Here is a 15,743-nt window from a genome sequence, read left to right on the forward strand (position 1 = left end):
TCCGGGGAATGTCTGTACCTGATACTCAATTCACCTTTTCTACAAAAATTCACATTCTTTCTTGCATTCTGAGGGTGCAGAATGGCCATGGATCCACAAGAAGGCAGACATCTTAGCTGCCTGCATTTCTTCTTGGGAGGATGTGAGCAGGGCCAGGGAGATCTGTGCCAGGCCCTTCACGTATTCCCACAACTTGATCAGAGAAGGCCAAGTGACCCTTCTGTCCGCTTTCTGATTCTTCCAGCACACCTGGGGAACGCAGACATGATTCAGCCAGGGCTGATTCCTTTGCAGCCCAACCTGGACTTCATGGACACGTTTGAGCCTTTCCAGGGTGAGGACACAGAGCAGAGAACGAGTGTGCATCCTCCCTGCATCCTCTCTGCCCAGGACAGAGCAGGCTGGTGCTTCCCTCCCATAAAGGGCACTGTTAGAATGGGCCAGGGAGCGCTTAGAATTTCTGCAGAACTGTTTTCTGTTATGGTTGTACCTGCAAGGTCTGGGAAGCTCCTCTGAGACATTGTTCCTAAGGAAATGGGTCTCACTCTCACGGTCTCCTGGGCCTCTGGTTTGGCTGTGACTGTGAGCAGTTCTCCCAGTAGGCAGCAGAGGGCGCCGATGACACGGCTGCCTCCCAGCAGCTTCCAGCGGTTAGAATTGATCAATGAGCTGCTGCCATTGTAAGGACGGGATGCAGTGCCAGGCCTGGAAGTATTCCAGAGCCCATACTAGTTGCCAGCACGTGCAGTTCCACTCAGAGGGCCTCTTTTGCAGGGTTACCTCAGGGGGTACCCTTGGTCATGGCATTCCTCAGGGTAAGGTGGGGTCCAGTACCTGATTCGTTTGCATCTTAATTCAAGCAAGTGATGGGCACCTGGAGCTCAGAAGCCCCGGTGTTATCTTTCAGACCTCTTCTCCTCCAGTCGCTCCATTTTTGGCTCCATGCTGCCTGCACCTGCCCCAGCACCTACCCCAGACCCCAGCAGCCCACCTGCTCAGGTAAAGGGAGCCGGGAGGAGGGCACAGGGCTGCTCATGAAACCTCTGCAGCGGGGCTGGGCTAATGGCATAGCCACACTGTCATAAGCAAACTGATAGGGGTCGCTAGAGCTCGTGCTGAGCCCATGACATTATTCTAGCTCTCCTTGAACACATCCCAGAGGTCCATGCAGTGGAGACTGCTGCATAGACCTGTGCTCCTGCCCACGGCTTCATGTACCGTCTGTGCAGTGAGCTCTGTTCCGACCATGTAAGGCATTGTAAGCAAGATAGCCAAGGAAAACGTGGATTGCTAGTAGAAAGAAGTTCTGTGTATTTCTTTCTCTTTTTACTCAGTAGTACAGAGCAGGTGAGGCAGAGCCCGTTGCCCTGATGGGGCCCTCTGGCTGGTGCCTGTATCCTGTTAGATACCAGTAACTTGGCCCATCTTCTTCCATCTGGCTCTGGGAAGAATTCCTTCTATAGAGGTTGATATCAGAACAATCGATTCCTTATAGCATTTCCCTTTTAGGAAGAGATGACCTCTCTAGAAGTTGTTACATGAAACTGTCCTGAGGGAACCTCACGAGCAGCTGCGAGCCAGGCTGCCTCTGCTCTGTAACAAAAGATGGCGGGGACTTTTGGGGGACCCCTGCTGAACTCCAGAAACAAGATATGCCCAGGCAGAGAGCCAGCCGTGTACAGACAGTCTCTTGTCTGAGCCCTGTCTTATCATTCAGTTCCTATTGGAAACAAGACCCCTGTCGATGCCTGGAGAGACAGCCTTCGCCCCAGGCCAGCAGTAGTGGGACAGGAGGACCACCTTGTCCCTTCTGTGCAGGGTCTGTCTCGGGGGCCAGCAGGCACTATGGACTTGGTGGTGTGTAGCACCAGAGCGATGGCGAGTTGTGCAATGGCACCGTTTCTTCCTCACTTCTTCTTCTTCCCTTCCCAGGAGGGCATCCTGCCCACTACCGCCCTCCCCACCGTGAGCCTCCCTGACAGCCTCATTGCATCCCCTGCGGCCGCTGCCCTGGACCCCCCGGACAGGCCAGGCTGTGAAGGCGCTTCCCAGCCCGGGGACCCCTTTATTCAGCCTGCAGACTTCGGTCCTTCTGTGCCCTCCCTGAGTGTCCCACAGCCTTTCGTCCCTGTGTTCACCATGCCCGTGCTCTCGCCCAGCCCAGCCCCAGCGCCCACATCCCCTGCTGTGCCATTAGTTGCCCCTCCTGCCACCACCCTGAACCCCCCGACCCCACCCGCCTTCCTGCAGTCACAGAAGTTTGCTGAAGCCAACAAGTCACCTGCTGTCATTACCCACACGGCCTCTGCCACCCTCACTCATGACGCCTCTGCCACCACCTTTAGCCAGAGCCAGGGCCTTGTTATCACCACGCGCCACCCCACCCCCTCCGCATCCTCCTGTGGCCTGGCCCTGTCTCCAGTCACCCAGCCACCAGCTGTGGGGCCTCCCCAACCCTGCTTAACTTTTGTGCATCCCAAACCTGTATCCTTGACTGGAGGGAGGCCCAAGCAGCCCCCCAAAATAGTGCCTGCTCCCAAACCAGAGCCTGTGTCCTTGGTGTTGAAGAATGCTTGCATTGCCCAAGGTGAGTGGGGGGAGAGCAACTGGAGTGTGACCCTCCCACCCCTGGGAGAGTCCCCTGTCCCCAAGGCTTGAAAATTTGTGACATACACACACACACACACATTGTCATGTGGAAAAAGTTATGAAATACTGTGTGTTTGTGATCTAGTCTATTTTCTATTCTGTGTTGTTCTTTTAAAGTTAGTCTCAACCCACTTTGAAAACACATGGTCCTGGCCATCTCTTTCCTGGGTCTGTATTTGTACCCCTTTGAGGGGAAATTACACAGAAATGTCAGGGGCCTTGGTGGCATTGTCTTTCTATGCCCTGTGGCCAGGACAGCTATCTCAGTGGCAGCCAGAGGGCCATGTTTCCCCTGGGGAGGTCCCATCCCATCTTGGCCTGCCGTGTTTAGCAGCAGTGTCAGAAGCAGTCCCACGGCTCAGGGCCCCTCCTGGTCTCCTTGTTCCAGCAGCTGCCTTTTCAGGACAACAAGTAGTGATCATGACGGGCCCTCTGAAGAGAGAAGGGATGTTGGCTTCCACCGTGTCGCAGTCCAATGTGGTCATCACACCTGCTCCCATCACCAGGGTGAGGGCCCTGGACAGGCCTCCATGTCCTTAAGACACAGCATGGTCCTGCTCTTAGGCGACCTGTGCCCAATGTGACTGTGGTTGGAGGTGACCCCTCTCTCCTCTTGTCACCCCAGGCTCCTGGAGTCACCGAGTTCCACAGCGGCATCCTGGTGACAGAGCTGGGCCATAGTACGAGCAGCCAGCCCAGCCCCGTATCCCGGCTCTTTACTCCAAGCACGGTGCACGACCCCCTGGTGAAGGGCGAGCAGGTCCCTCTGCGCGGGGGCAGTCCCCAGGTCCCTGTCGTGGGTTCCAGTGAGTGTTCACTGTGGTTGGGACAGTTAGGACTTTGTCAGTGAAAGGAACTTGCCCACCCCTGGACTGGGGAGGCTGCCTGTAGGCACCCCAGGATCAAGCCTTGGAGACCGAGCAGTGAGGTCTCAGGACCTGCCGCAGGCCCCGGCTGGGGCAGCGGCTTGGTGTGGGCAGGACAAGCGTGGGAGCGGGACAGCAGCAGGCATGGTACGGCTGGTGCCACCTGTGAGCGCATTTCTATGCACGGCCTTCCGCCGAGGAGACAGTGGGGGGCGCTAGCTGGGCCTGGGAAAGGACTGGCCCGAAGCTGTGCCACTGTTGGGATTGGAGCCAGACCCACTCCTTCCTCTCGGGAAGGTGAAACAGAAGTGTCGTCCTGTCTGAGGGAGACCATGGCACCGCAGCTTCTGGGACCCTGTCTTCCCTCCACCCTGGAAGACACGAGGAGGAAAAGCCTCTGCGGCAAGGCTCAGACAGGGGCCTGTCCAAGGACGGCTTTCACAGAACATGAGCTTCAGAGTAGAAACAGGTGCAGGCTAGTGGTGAGTGAGGCCCAGAAGTCATGTGAGGAAGGGCTTAGGTGATGCCCCCTGTCCCCTGAGGCTCCAACGCAGGAAGTGAGAGCTGTGGTGGAAAGCACGCACGAGCGTGAGCATGAGCACGAAGGGGAGCAGAAGGGGCCGGGAGCCTTAGGCACTGGGCGGGTCAAGTGGAAGAGGCTGGGGGTGTCAGCATGGCCTTCTTGGGGGGCGGCTCCTGAGAGAACCCCGTGACTGCAGCGCAGCCAGCTCAGGCCACGGTCTCTGGGCGAGCGTGCTTTTGTTTCTTTTCATTAGAAGAGTTTGGAGAGTGGGTAAGACTGAACAAAGTATAAGGAAACGTGTCTGGAGTTTAAAGAACAAATGAACAGATGGCCTGTGTTCTCACTCCGGGGTGGGGGTTGCTGACAGGAGGCTTTCACACTCCGCAGAGACCCCTGGCTGCTGCTAGGTGGCTTGGTAGGAGGCTGTTAGGAGTGGGACTTCCTCTCTGAACTCTCCCACGTCCCCTAAGACCTGTGACTGGTCAAGCTTGGACCACGTTCCACTCCACGTGCGGCCAGCTCCCGTCTAGCTTCGCCTGGGTCCAGCAGCTCCCTCGTGGGAGGCTGGCAAGGGTTTCTCTGGGTTTTGCCCAGGGGCCACGGAGTAGGGTTGCTCAATCTCGGGACTTGCTGGGAGCTCCTTTCCCGGGTGAGGGCTGTGGCAGGCGCCACCTGACCGAGCCCACCTCTCCGGCCCTGTCCTGATGGGGGTTTTCTGTTCTTTCCAGGTCGTGATGGCCTGAACTCAGGGCAGGCCTCCCCATGCACGTCAGAGCACAGCCCCAGTCCTCAGTCTCCTCAGAACAACTGTTCAGGGAAATACTCTGCAGAGCCCAAAACTGTGGCTGTGTTAAAGGTATCACGGCCCTCTTCCAGGTCTCTAGGAAGGATGGGGATCCCTAGAAAGGGTGGGGATCCCCAGGAAGGATGGGGAGGCAGGAACAAGGAGACTATCGAGGGTCCTTTGGGAAAGCTCTGTCCATTCATGGGGACACACTGGGAGGACCATGGGCTTGGCCGGAGTCCCCAGGCTGGGGTGGCATTGGAAGTGAGGCCATCTGCTTTCATTTTGAAAGGAGCCTGCTTCCTCCGCCCATCAGCTGGCCTGTGGCAGCTGTCAGGACAGGGGCGGTAGACGAGAGGTTTGCGGGTGCCTGGGAAGTGCCGAGTCAGCGGTGTTGGCTCCTGGCCGGTCATCTTGGGTCCTTGCCACGCTCTGTGCTCCAGGGGTGTTTCCTAGATCCCTTCCTGTTCCCTCCTTCACTTAGCTCTCTGACCAGCTGCAGGGTCCAGTCTGCTCCCTGAGCAGTCAGCAGCAGGTTGGGAGGAAGGGGAAAAGGAAGGTGGGAGGTAGCCCTGCAGCCAGTGTGTCACAATGAGGAGTCGGTTCCCCAGCAGAACCGCCAGATGAAGCACATCTCAGCTGAGCAGAAGAGGCGCTTCAACATCAAGATGGACTTTGACACCCTCAACAGTTTGATCTCTAACAAGTCCAAGCTGGTGAGCTGCCCAGGGGCCTGGGGTCGGGGGAGCTGGGAGGCTGGCTGAGGGCACCGGCCTTGGTCCTGGGGTGTGGGTCCTGTGCTGACCCCCGCCCGCCCCCAGACCAGCCACGCCATCACGCTGCAGAAGACAGTGGAGTACATCACCAAGCTGCAGCAGGAGCGCAGCCAGATGCACGAGGAGGCGCGGCGGCTGCGGGAAGAGATCAAGGAGCTCAATGCCACCATCATGTGAGCCAGGGCCCGGGCAGCACATCATCCTCTCAGCGTGTGCATACAGGGCCCCTGGGTCCTCAGTGCAGCGCTGTCACTGCTTGTCACCCTTCTCCTTCCCAGCCTCCTATGGGCCTGCCCACTGGCAACCCACGGTCTGTAGTTGTCCCCAGCTGCCTGGCACTTCCCCTTGACTCTTCCTGTTGTTCCAGCTCCTGCCAGCAGCTGCTCCCTGCCACGGGAGTGCCCGTCAGCCGGTGCCAGTTTGGTCACATGACAGACATGTTTGATGAATATGTGAAAAGCCGAACACTGCAGAATTGGAAGTTCTGGATTGTATCTTTGGGTTTCTTTCCCTCACCGAAATGCAGCAGACATCCACACTGGTCCCTGAGAAAGACTCTCTTTAAGTGGTTGTCACTGAGTTCACAAGACAGCAAGGCTAGTTTTCTCCTGGACGTGGACCGCTGGCTCACGGTCTGCAGTAGGCTGTCATTGGCTGTTCCGGGTCGGGGCTCCCAGGAAGGGAGAACAGGCCCGCACAGCTCTCAGGGCCCTGGAGGAGTAAAGACGATGCCGGAGCCACTTGCAGAAGGAGGTGGCATCTAGCCTGACTCATCCTGGCAGCCAGATTGTCCCTGAAACAATGGGGAGGGAGAGTCCCCCCGTGTGACAGATGGGGAACTAGGGCTCGTGAAACCAAGTGGCAGAGCCTGGATTTGAAACTGGTTCCCTTCGTGTTGTGCCCGAGCTTGCGTCGCAGGCCTTGAATGTTGGCATGAGGCGGGCACGCCTGCGTGCTGGACCCTGTGTCTAGGGCCAGGGCCTCCTTGCAGCTGGCCCACACAACAACAGCTGTGAGGTATGAATGAATCAAATTATACCTTTTTTTGGTCAGATCAGCAAAATATATATATATATATTGGTGTACTGCAGATTTTTAGTAATGTTTATGCATGCCACGAAATGAAAAAAGTTGAAAATCACTGTGTTAGATGATTTTGCCCACCTATAGGTGCTAGCATAAGTATTCTGAGCACATTCAGGGTAGGTTAGGTGAAGCTATGTTCCATAAGGTAGGTGTATTAAATTCATTTTGACTTAACAATCTGTTTATCAGGATGTAACCCCATCATTAGTTGAGGAGCACCTGTGTATAGAAAACTGTTGTGTCCGTGTCACTACACCAGGACCCATTCTAGATCAAAGCAACTTCTCTGTCCTTGCCTCCAGCCTGCTCGGTGGTCAGTTATAGTCAGCTGGCCACATGGTTGGCAGATGTAAGGGCACATTTGCATAGTCTAGCTCTCCGTCTCTCAGCTGTCTGTGCACAGTCACTTGCCAATCCCAAAGGCAGCCAGTCCCAGGCCCTCCTCCACGCTTACCTTTTCTTTAACCCACGTGCGCACAGTTCAGCATCATCATCAAGCCGCTGTTTGAGTCCTTCAAGGGGATGGTGTCCACCAGCAGCCTGCCAGAGCTGCACCGCACGGCGCTGTCCTGGCTGGACCAGCACTGCTCCCTGCCCGTCCTCAGGCCCAGTGAGTTGGTGCTACACGGGGGGGGGGGGGGGGGGGGGGGGTCGGGGGGGGGTCAGGGAGGGCTGTCACCCTTGGTGCTACTGCCAGGGAGGGGAACCTGTGGTGCGGCAGAAACCCAGGCCCCTGCCAGCACCCGTGCAGACGAGGATGGTGCTGGGCGGAGCTCTGAGCCAGAAACGCCAACTTCAGGGGCAGGGAGCAGACCGCCCAGCCGCTCCGTAGCCTTGTTGCGCCTGAGTTTGCTCAGACCCAGCTTACATTCACTGAGCTCTTACTGCCGGCTGGGCCCTGTCTCAGGTGTTTTCAGATGTTTCCGTCTTTTTTTTTTCTCTTTTTTTTTCTTTTTTTTTTTTTTTTTGTATCTTTCTGAAGCTGGAAACGGGGAGGCAGTCAGACAGACTCCCGCATGCACCCGACCGGGATCCACCCGGCACGCCCACCAGGGGGCGATGCTCTGCCCCTCTGGGGCGTCGCTCTGTTGCAACCAGAGCCATTCCAGCGCCTGAGGCAGAGGCCACAGAGCCATCCCCAGCGCCCAGGCCCTCTTTGCTCCAATGGAGCCCTGGCTGCGGGAGGGGAAGAGAGAGACAGAGAGGAAGGAGAGGGGGGGAGGGGGGGAGAAGCAGATGGGCGCTTCTCCTGTGTGCCCTGGCCGGGGATCGAACCCGGGACTCCTGCACGCCAGGCCGACGTTCTACCACTGAGCCAACCGGCCAGGGCCTGTTTCCATCTTTCATTCTTAACTGACAAAGCTCTGGCTATATGTTACGGTCATAGAGGAGTAGTGGTGATACCAGTGGATGAGCAGGGAGAGCTTAGGGTTCTCCACCTACCTGCACAGTACAGACGGAATTCAGTGAGCAGAAAGGCAGAGGGGCTGTCCTGTGTCCGTCCCTCGGTCGAGCTCAGTGCCCCTCCTCTGGCAAGTGTGAGAGTCACCACCATGTTCGTATGTGTAAGTGTGCATGACCACATGTGTGTGCTGCTCATGGTGGGGTGAGGCTGCCCCTGCTCTGTGCCCTCAGCTGCCCCTCTGTCTTCCAGTGGTGCTGAACACCCTCCGCCACCTGAGCACGACCACCTCCATCCTGACAGACCCGTCCCGGCTGCCCGAGCAGGCAGCTGAGGCCGTCATCAGACTCGGCAAGAGATCGGGGGAGTCTTAGCAATGCTCAGCAGGCACATGCCACACGAGGGGCTACGAAGACCTTTCCCTGCCTGTGGAGAGGAGCTGCGCCCCATGCCTCTCCTGGTGCAGGGCCTCAGGGCCTCTCTCCAGCTCTGTTGGCCCTATGCTCCGCTTGAACCCGCACTCAGGTCAAGCAGGTTTGGGTCCTGCCGACAGCAATAGCCCATCTTTGGGAACCCTTTGCTGTAAACTCCTACTCAGCGACCTCAGTCACAATGTCCCTGCCCTCAGGGCAGCCCAGGGGGAACCTGCAGTTCCAGGCCTATCCTGCTGGTCTGCCCAGCCCAGAGGAGATGGGGCCCAAGGAGTCAGCACCTGCCCCTGGAATTGGAGAGCTACAGGGCCCTTCCCAGTTCCCTTCCCTCATGTTTCTGGTGGCTGTCTGCTTTGAATGACAGCCTATGCCTGCTCAACCCACCCCCAGGGCCATTGGAAGGTGTCTCTCTCCCTCCCCAGACTCTGACCTTGTAGACAGACTTGGACAGCTGCTCAGGCTTCTGTACAGTCAGCTGCTGGGTGAATCCCAGAACTCACTTGTGCAGAAGCAGAGGGTGCGAATGCACGTGGACGAGAAGGAAAGCACAAACAATGCAAAGCCGCTGCCCCAGCTCAGAAAGCCCCAGGCAGTGTCTGATGTGTCCTGAGTCCGCTCCACTTGGTATGGCCAGTGACAGCTGTAGCGTTCCTCGTTGACTGGGGAATCGTGGTGGGGACTTGGCACGGGGTATCACCAGGAGCCCGCTCACAGCACGGCCCTCCCACTCTGCACTCCGCCTGCCCCCACACTCAGTCTCCGATGCACCAGCAGTCTCTGACGACACATGTGGCCCTCAGGATATAGCATTCAGAAGGCCAGATCCCATGGTGCTGACACCAGCTTGGTCATCTGGTCTGCATTGTTTACCCAGGAGCCCCAAACCGTAACAATTGTTGGACCAAAGATGTCAACATGCCCGAAGACTGTCCTGTCCTGTGTCTGAAGGAAGAATTGTGTTAAAGGCAGAACTCCGAGGTGGCCAGCCTTGGCTGTCTCTCAGCGGCGTCCCGATCACAGTAAAGAACTACTTGGTTGATGGGGTGCAGGGCGCCTGGGGGCATCGGGATGTTTGCAAGTGTGGGAACTGCTGAGGGGAGGGCTCAGAGGAAAATGTGGCAGGAGGGTGGCCCCGGCCTCTTGTCCTCGCTGTATCTACAAGGACAGCTGTGGGTGGAGGACGCTCGAACACTCAGGAAGCCCAGCCTGGGGGTCTCCTCGCTGAACGAATGTGCTTTTATCTTCCTGCTGTGAAGTCCAGCGGGCCTGCTGGCTTTCTGCTGTTCGCCCCACCGGAGATGGAGACATCATGCTGGGCAGGCTAGGGGTCCTGGAGGGCTGTCACTGGGGAGTGCGGGGGACCACAGCTACCTCCTGAAGTTACAGTCCATTTGGAGGCTCCCCCTGGTTCCTGGAGGCCCGGGGAAAGTTCTCAGAGAGCAGCCCTGCCTCAGCCTGGGGTGATGGAGGCCAGATGGGGGCTCTCTCCCTGTTGTCTACGCCACCACCTGTGCCACAGGTCACTGACCCCTGCTTCCTGGTCTGTGCTGCAAACCCACACAAGAGCAGTGTGGGGCACCCCTCAGGCTCCCCAGAAAACATGTTTACAGGCCTGGCAGCTCCTTTTCCCAAGGGGCAAGCATAGACGAGGCCGGCCCGGCCCTTCAGTTTCTACTGGGAAGTGGTCACAGAGCCACCTTCACCCCACAGTAAACATGAGGTCCCTTTCAAAAGGGGAGGCCACCATGGCGGGGGAGTGCCACTAGGAAAACCACGTTCACAGCTGTGAGGCGCTAGGTGGGTCACAAGCTTGGCCCTGCCCAGACCCTGTGCCTTCCTAAACCACGCAGGTGGTAGGTGGCCGCCGTGCCTGGCCCAGCCTGGACCTCTCCTGAATTAGTAGCTTTCTCCCCACCCCTTACTGGGAGTACTTTAAAAAAACAAACAAAAAACCACTCTGTGGAATATACAATGGGCCTCTTGCTTCTTTGGCCTACCTCTCCCTCTCTCCCTTTTGCTGATTTAATGTTCAGATTCTCTTTTGTTAAATATTTAAGGCTGTTAGTCTGTGTGTGACTTTGAAGTGTGTGTGTCTGTGTGGCATGTTTTTGTTTTGAGATATTGACTTAAATCCATTTCTCTTGGTGCTCATGATTACCACGACTGTAGGGCCACAAAGCTGTTTCTCTTAATGCAGACACGACTGTTTCTTGTCCTAGAGGTTTTCTTGTTTTGGAGTCTTGTCTGAGGAAGCTGGCCAGTCCCAAGGCCTCTTGACCTCTCTCTGGGGGTCCCAGCCAGGGGGCGGGGGCACCGAGGCCCCCCTGTGGGAGGCCTCGGGGAGAAGCTGACTGCGGCTGGGGTTTGTTTACACTTTCTTCCACTCCCACTCCTGTCCCTGCTCTCATAAAAGAAACATTAAAATGCTGACACTTTGGAGAATAAGCAAATTAATCTGAAAAGGAAAAAAAAATCCCAACTGGCACAATAATTTCTGCAAGTCTGTGAAATCTTTCTGTGCCATCAGCTCCCTGCACACCGCTGCTTGCTCTCACAATGAGTGGGGACGCAAGGATGGGGCAAGGGCCGCCGAGGGGCCCTTTCTGAGAGTTGAAGAAAGGCTCGTCCCTCCTGTCTCAGGTGGTTACACACAACCATCACTCCCTCGGGAGGACACCCCGCCCCCAGCAGAGCGGCAGGTTTGCAGAGGTCTTCACAGCGTCAGAAACTAGTGTTGATGGAAGGGAGGGACTTGGGGGCGGCAGTGAGATCCCCAGCGTGGCCACCTGCCTGCAGCCTCTCAGTAGGTGGAAGGGTGGTTAGTGGTTGCCCATGTGTCCTTGGGAATCCAGCTTTGTCCACCTGTCCATCTGACCTGACCCTCTGTCCTCTTTCTAGAGGTCAGGCCAGCAGGTTTTGTTGTAGCCAATAGAAACATAAACTTGGATTCTTAGGGGACTTGGGACCCCAGGGTAGTGCCAGACTTGGTCCCACCCCAGGTGAAGGGGTGTGCAGGTGAGTGATGTCATTGCCTGGTCCTGGCACACTGCTGCCAGGAGGGCTCCCTGTGCGGTCCTGGCTGACTCCACCCCCACTTTCTCAGGTTGGGTCTCCCTTCCTTGGGAGGGCCGGCTTCCCACCTTGATGAATCTGGGGGCAGCTGGTTCGTTTTTAAGGTTACAAGTTTTTACTGTCTGGTTGAAGGAGAGCTCATCGGAGGAGGGACTCCAAGGGGTCTGGCAACCCATGGGGGAGGGTCCTGTAGCCCAGGCCCTGCGCGACCCCACCTCAGTGCAGCTCTGTGCGACCCCGCCTCAGTGCAGCTCTTGTATCTTACTGGCTCCCGTGGGGTGGCTCGGAACATAGCCACATCACCCCTCCAGGGGTCTCTGGGTCCTTTGATGGTCTTTGTCCAGTGCCTGGGGTGCAAGTTGAGCTGCTCCTTCTCTCTGGCAGAACTGCCTTCCCCAGGGACGCACTGCTGCCCATTGAGCTCGGTGCGTCCCCACAGAGCTGCCCCCAGACCGAGCTTTGCTACGTGCTCCTCCACCAGTCCCCTGGGCCTGGCTGGGTCGGGAGTCGGAGCTCCAGGTGGCGGAGTGGTCACCGGCTGCCTCCCCTGCAGCAGGCCTGGGTTTGGGCTCGCCCCCCCCCCCATGCCTCACATATAAAGATTTTCCCCATGTGCGAGCATAGGGGAGGGGAAAGGAGAGTAAGCCTGGAGGCCGGAAGAGTTGGGAGCTCAGTGTCTTTGCCCCGTTCAGTAACTGCCTTGGTCTCGGCCAGGCCCATTCAGCAGATCCTGGTGGCCCGGGGCTCCGGGAACAGGGAGAAGCCCGAGTTCCTCCATGCGGCCCAGCAACCCAGTTTTCTTCTGCTGTGGACGTGACTTTTCCAGCTCACCACGCGGAAGCTGTTTCTTTGTCGGGGTTTGTGAAAATCAGCTTTGGAGAAAGAAGAGAACTTTTTTATATTGAATGTTGGCTCTGTGTGTGTGTGTGTGTGTGTGTGTGTGTGTGTGTGTGAGTACGCGCAGAGGCGCACACGCGTGCATTTACTTAATGGAATTTTATTTTTGAGAAATTCCCTTCCAAATATGTAGCAAAATTCACCTTCATCTCCCAATCAGACCTTGGGCGTCGCTAATTTGAAGAATTCTCTTCTGCGTTTCTGAACATAGACGCGCTGCTCTCAAGAATTGAGGTTGTGGAGAGTTGGGGGAAACCGAAGTTGCATACATTTCCGTCAAGTTTACACCCTGCATTGGAAGGTCTGGAGGGCTCAGCCCTGGGAGAGGCGGCCTCTGCCTACGACGCCCCCTGCTTCCCTACCGGAATCTTTTTACAGCCTGTGAGAGGAAACTCCTTCGCTTACTTTGTAACACCACAGCCAGAACACCACATTTTCCTTTTCCAGTTTCGGTTCGTGTGCAAATGGTTGACTTTTCTGTTGTGAGCGTGTGGGGACTCCTTTGGGAGGCAGGGCTCCCTGTGGTCTAAGACACAGACGCAGAGTCTTGCCCGAGGTCCTCAGGCCCCATCGCCAGAACTTGAGCTCTCCGCGAGAAGCACATCTCCACCAGCTTTATTCAACACTACAGTGCAGTTTGAAACTATATTTGCATCCATGACAATAAAAAGCTGTATTTTTTGGAAAAGCCTGTGGTGTGTGGTCTTCAGTGCCTCCCTGCTGATCTGCGGGGAGAGGCGATGGGAGGAGAGGAGGACAAAGGAGCGTGCAGCCACTTGCTCGTTCTGACCTGGGGCATGCATGCAGCCTGGCGTGGAGGCGGGGGTGCGGACAGAGGGCCAAGGCAGCGGCAGCGGTTGGGGGGCTCCGCAGGTGTGTCCAGAAAGACAGTGGTCATGACCCATGCCCAGTGTGACAGTCCCTGCCTCTGAACTCACCAGGTGGACAGATATCAGTGGTGCTTGTACAAACTACCTGTTTTCTTATCCGCCGCGTGGGCAGACAGCACCTGCCCTGAATGCTTCCCAGGGTGGTTATAAGGGTCTCATCAAGTCACATGTGTCAGGGTGCCCAGTGACCCACCCATGAAGCGCTGCACTCAAGAGGAGAGGTTGTCATCAGTGTGGTCAACACTGGCCCTGGGGCTGAAAGGGCTCTTAGTTGTGGCGATGGCCCCAGATGGCTGTGGTCTCCCTGCTAACCGTTGACCACCACGGAAGGAGAAAATGCTGGGACGTTGGTTGGCCACCAGAAATGTCCCTCTGTTGTGCTGAGGGGATTTTGATGATCTTGAATCTAGAAGCTTCTCCCCCACCCAAGCTCTTGCACCTGGGGAGGGTGACCCGATGAGCCATGCTGTCCTGGCAAGCCACTGCCCCCCTCCCCCGGTGCAGAGCGGAGGCTGTTTCACTGAACAACTGCCCAGATCTGTATCTCTAGACAGCCATGCGGTGGTTGGATGGATACACAGCTTCCTGTCTATCAGACCTCCATGCCTTCCCCAGGGAAAAAAGTTCATGGCACAAAACTAGGTTTGGGGCCTTCACAGCTGGAGAGAGGTGAGTGGTACATGGGTTTCTTTGGGTTAGAAGGAGTTCGGTCGCCATTGAGCTAGGCATCAGGTGTCCGTTCTTTTTCCTTGTTTGAGTATGTCCCGTGAGGACAGTGCTGGGGGCATAATTTGGAGAATAAGGTGGAGTTTGAGTGGGCTGGGAAGTGAGGAGCAGAGTGTCTAGAGGCATGAGGCCAGTGTATGAGTGACTCTTGTTCTGCTGTCAGGTGTGGGGCCACCACGGGGCCCTCCACACCTCTGGGTGGGCACTCCCATGGTACAGAGAAAGGAACAGAGGCGAGAGACATGGGTTGGAACGAGAAGGCTAAAGCATCATTTTTTTTAATCTTGGCGATGGCTCTCCATGCACCGAATAAATCCAAGCATTCTTTTTTTTTTTTTTTTTTTTTCATTTTTCTGAAGCTGGAAACAGGGAGAGACAGTCAGACAGACTCCCGCATGCGCCCGACCGGGATCCACCCGGCACGCCCACCAGGGGCGACGCTCTGCCCACCAGGGGGCGATGCTCTGCCCATCCTGGGGGTCTCCATGTTGCGACCAGAGCCACTCTAGCGCCTGAGGCAGAGGCCACAGAGCCATCCCCAGCGCCCGGGCCATCTTTGCTCCAATGGAGCCTTGGCTGCGGGAGGGGAAGGGAGAGACAGAGAGGAAAGCGCGGCAGAGGGGTGGAGAAGCAAATGGGCACTTCTCCTGTGTGCCCTGGCCGGGAATCGAACCCGGGTCCTCCGCACACTAGGCCGACGCTCTACCGCTGAGCCAACCGGCCAGGGCCCCCAAGCATTATTCTTGATGTCCTTCCTTTCCCCCAACACCAAGCCCCATCAGGTTTGTCTTCTAAATTTCTTCCGAGGACATTACCCACTTTTCCATTTCCGCGGCCATTACCGAAGTCCATGTCACTGTCATTTCCTCAGCCAGTTCCCATAAAGGTGCCCCTCACCCCATTATTCTCTTACGCTCTGTCTTCCGGTCAGCACGAGGCTGAACCTGGAGAGGTCGGAGGCTGGTCCTGCTCCTCCTCCGCGTCAGGTGCGGGCCCTGGAACCCGGTAAGTTTTTTAGGGAGGTGTCATGGAGAACTCCTTATGAGTGCATAGCTAATATAAAAAGTCAATGTTAGTGATTTAGTAATTAGGTGTAGATAGAATTCTACGTGTCACTTCAAAACCTCTCAATGTGGACTGACTTTCGCGGCTAACGGTTTAGGCTCTCTAGCAGGCTCTCTGGGGTGTGTCAGGACCCGCATCTGGCCTCTGTAGCGTGCTGTGATTGAACTTGGCCCTGAATTTCAATAAGTGTGCTTTTCTATCTCTTTATGTCAGAAAACCTCTGACAGGCACAGAAGTAGGGCAGCATAACGACTCCTGCGGATGCATCCATTTCGGCGGCAACCAGCTTGAGGGCCAGCTTTGTTTTCTGTGTGCCGCGCCCCCCCCCCCCGCCCCCATAGTTTTGAAGCAAACCCCAGACACCATACGGGTATCATCTGTGAATAATAAATGTGCTGGGCAGTGCCACTTCCAGGATTGCATGTATGCCTGCCACATGGGTCCTTTAAAGGCTCCCTGAAGGCTTTGTGAAACGCGACAAAGTCACAGTTAATGCGAAACCTGTGGAATAGGGAGTCCCGATCGATCAGATATTGTTTCACGGAATTATCAGCTAGAAAACCCTTACCGTTTAAA

At 56.5% G+C, this 15,743-nt stretch overlaps 1 protein-coding gene across 5 annotated transcripts in view; it reads left to right on the forward strand.

Moving 5' to 3' along the window:
• The window catches only part of MLXIP (MLX interacting protein), a 64,336-nt gene extending 51,172 nt beyond the window's left edge, over nucleotides 1-13,164 (forward strand). The window contains exons 8-18 of one of the 5 annotated variants that reach the window (XM_066260648.1): nucleotides 245-334; nucleotides 908-999; nucleotides 1,933-2,587; nucleotides 3,038-3,156; nucleotides 3,275-3,455; nucleotides 4,767-4,894; nucleotides 5,434-5,538; nucleotides 5,644-5,771; nucleotides 5,966-6,089; nucleotides 7,165-7,294; nucleotides 8,339-13,164. In XM_066260648.1, the coding sequence (XP_066116745.1) occupies nucleotides 245-334; nucleotides 908-999; nucleotides 1,933-2,587; nucleotides 3,038-3,156; nucleotides 3,275-3,455; nucleotides 4,767-4,894; nucleotides 5,434-5,538; nucleotides 5,644-5,771; nucleotides 5,966-6,089; nucleotides 7,165-7,294; nucleotides 8,339-8,460 (1,874 nt within the window). In that variant the 3' untranslated portion in view covers nucleotides 8,461-13,164. The remainder of the gene's footprint in view (nucleotides 1-244; nucleotides 335-907; nucleotides 1,000-1,932; nucleotides 2,588-3,037; nucleotides 3,157-3,274; nucleotides 3,456-4,766; nucleotides 4,895-5,433; nucleotides 5,539-5,643; nucleotides 5,772-5,965; nucleotides 6,090-7,164; nucleotides 7,295-8,338) is intronic. The other 4 variants (XM_066260651.1, XM_066260650.1, XM_066260652.1 and 1 more) reach the window with 4 other exon arrangements.
• Nucleotides 13,165-15,743: the final 2,579 nt, after the last annotated feature.

This window comes from Saccopteryx bilineata, chromosome 2 (genome assembly GCF_036850765.1).
Source record: "Saccopteryx bilineata isolate mSacBil1 chromosome 2, mSacBil1_pri_phased_curated, whole genome shotgun sequence".
Classification (NCBI taxonomy): Eukaryota; Metazoa; Chordata; class Mammalia; order Chiroptera; family Emballonuridae; genus Saccopteryx; species Saccopteryx bilineata.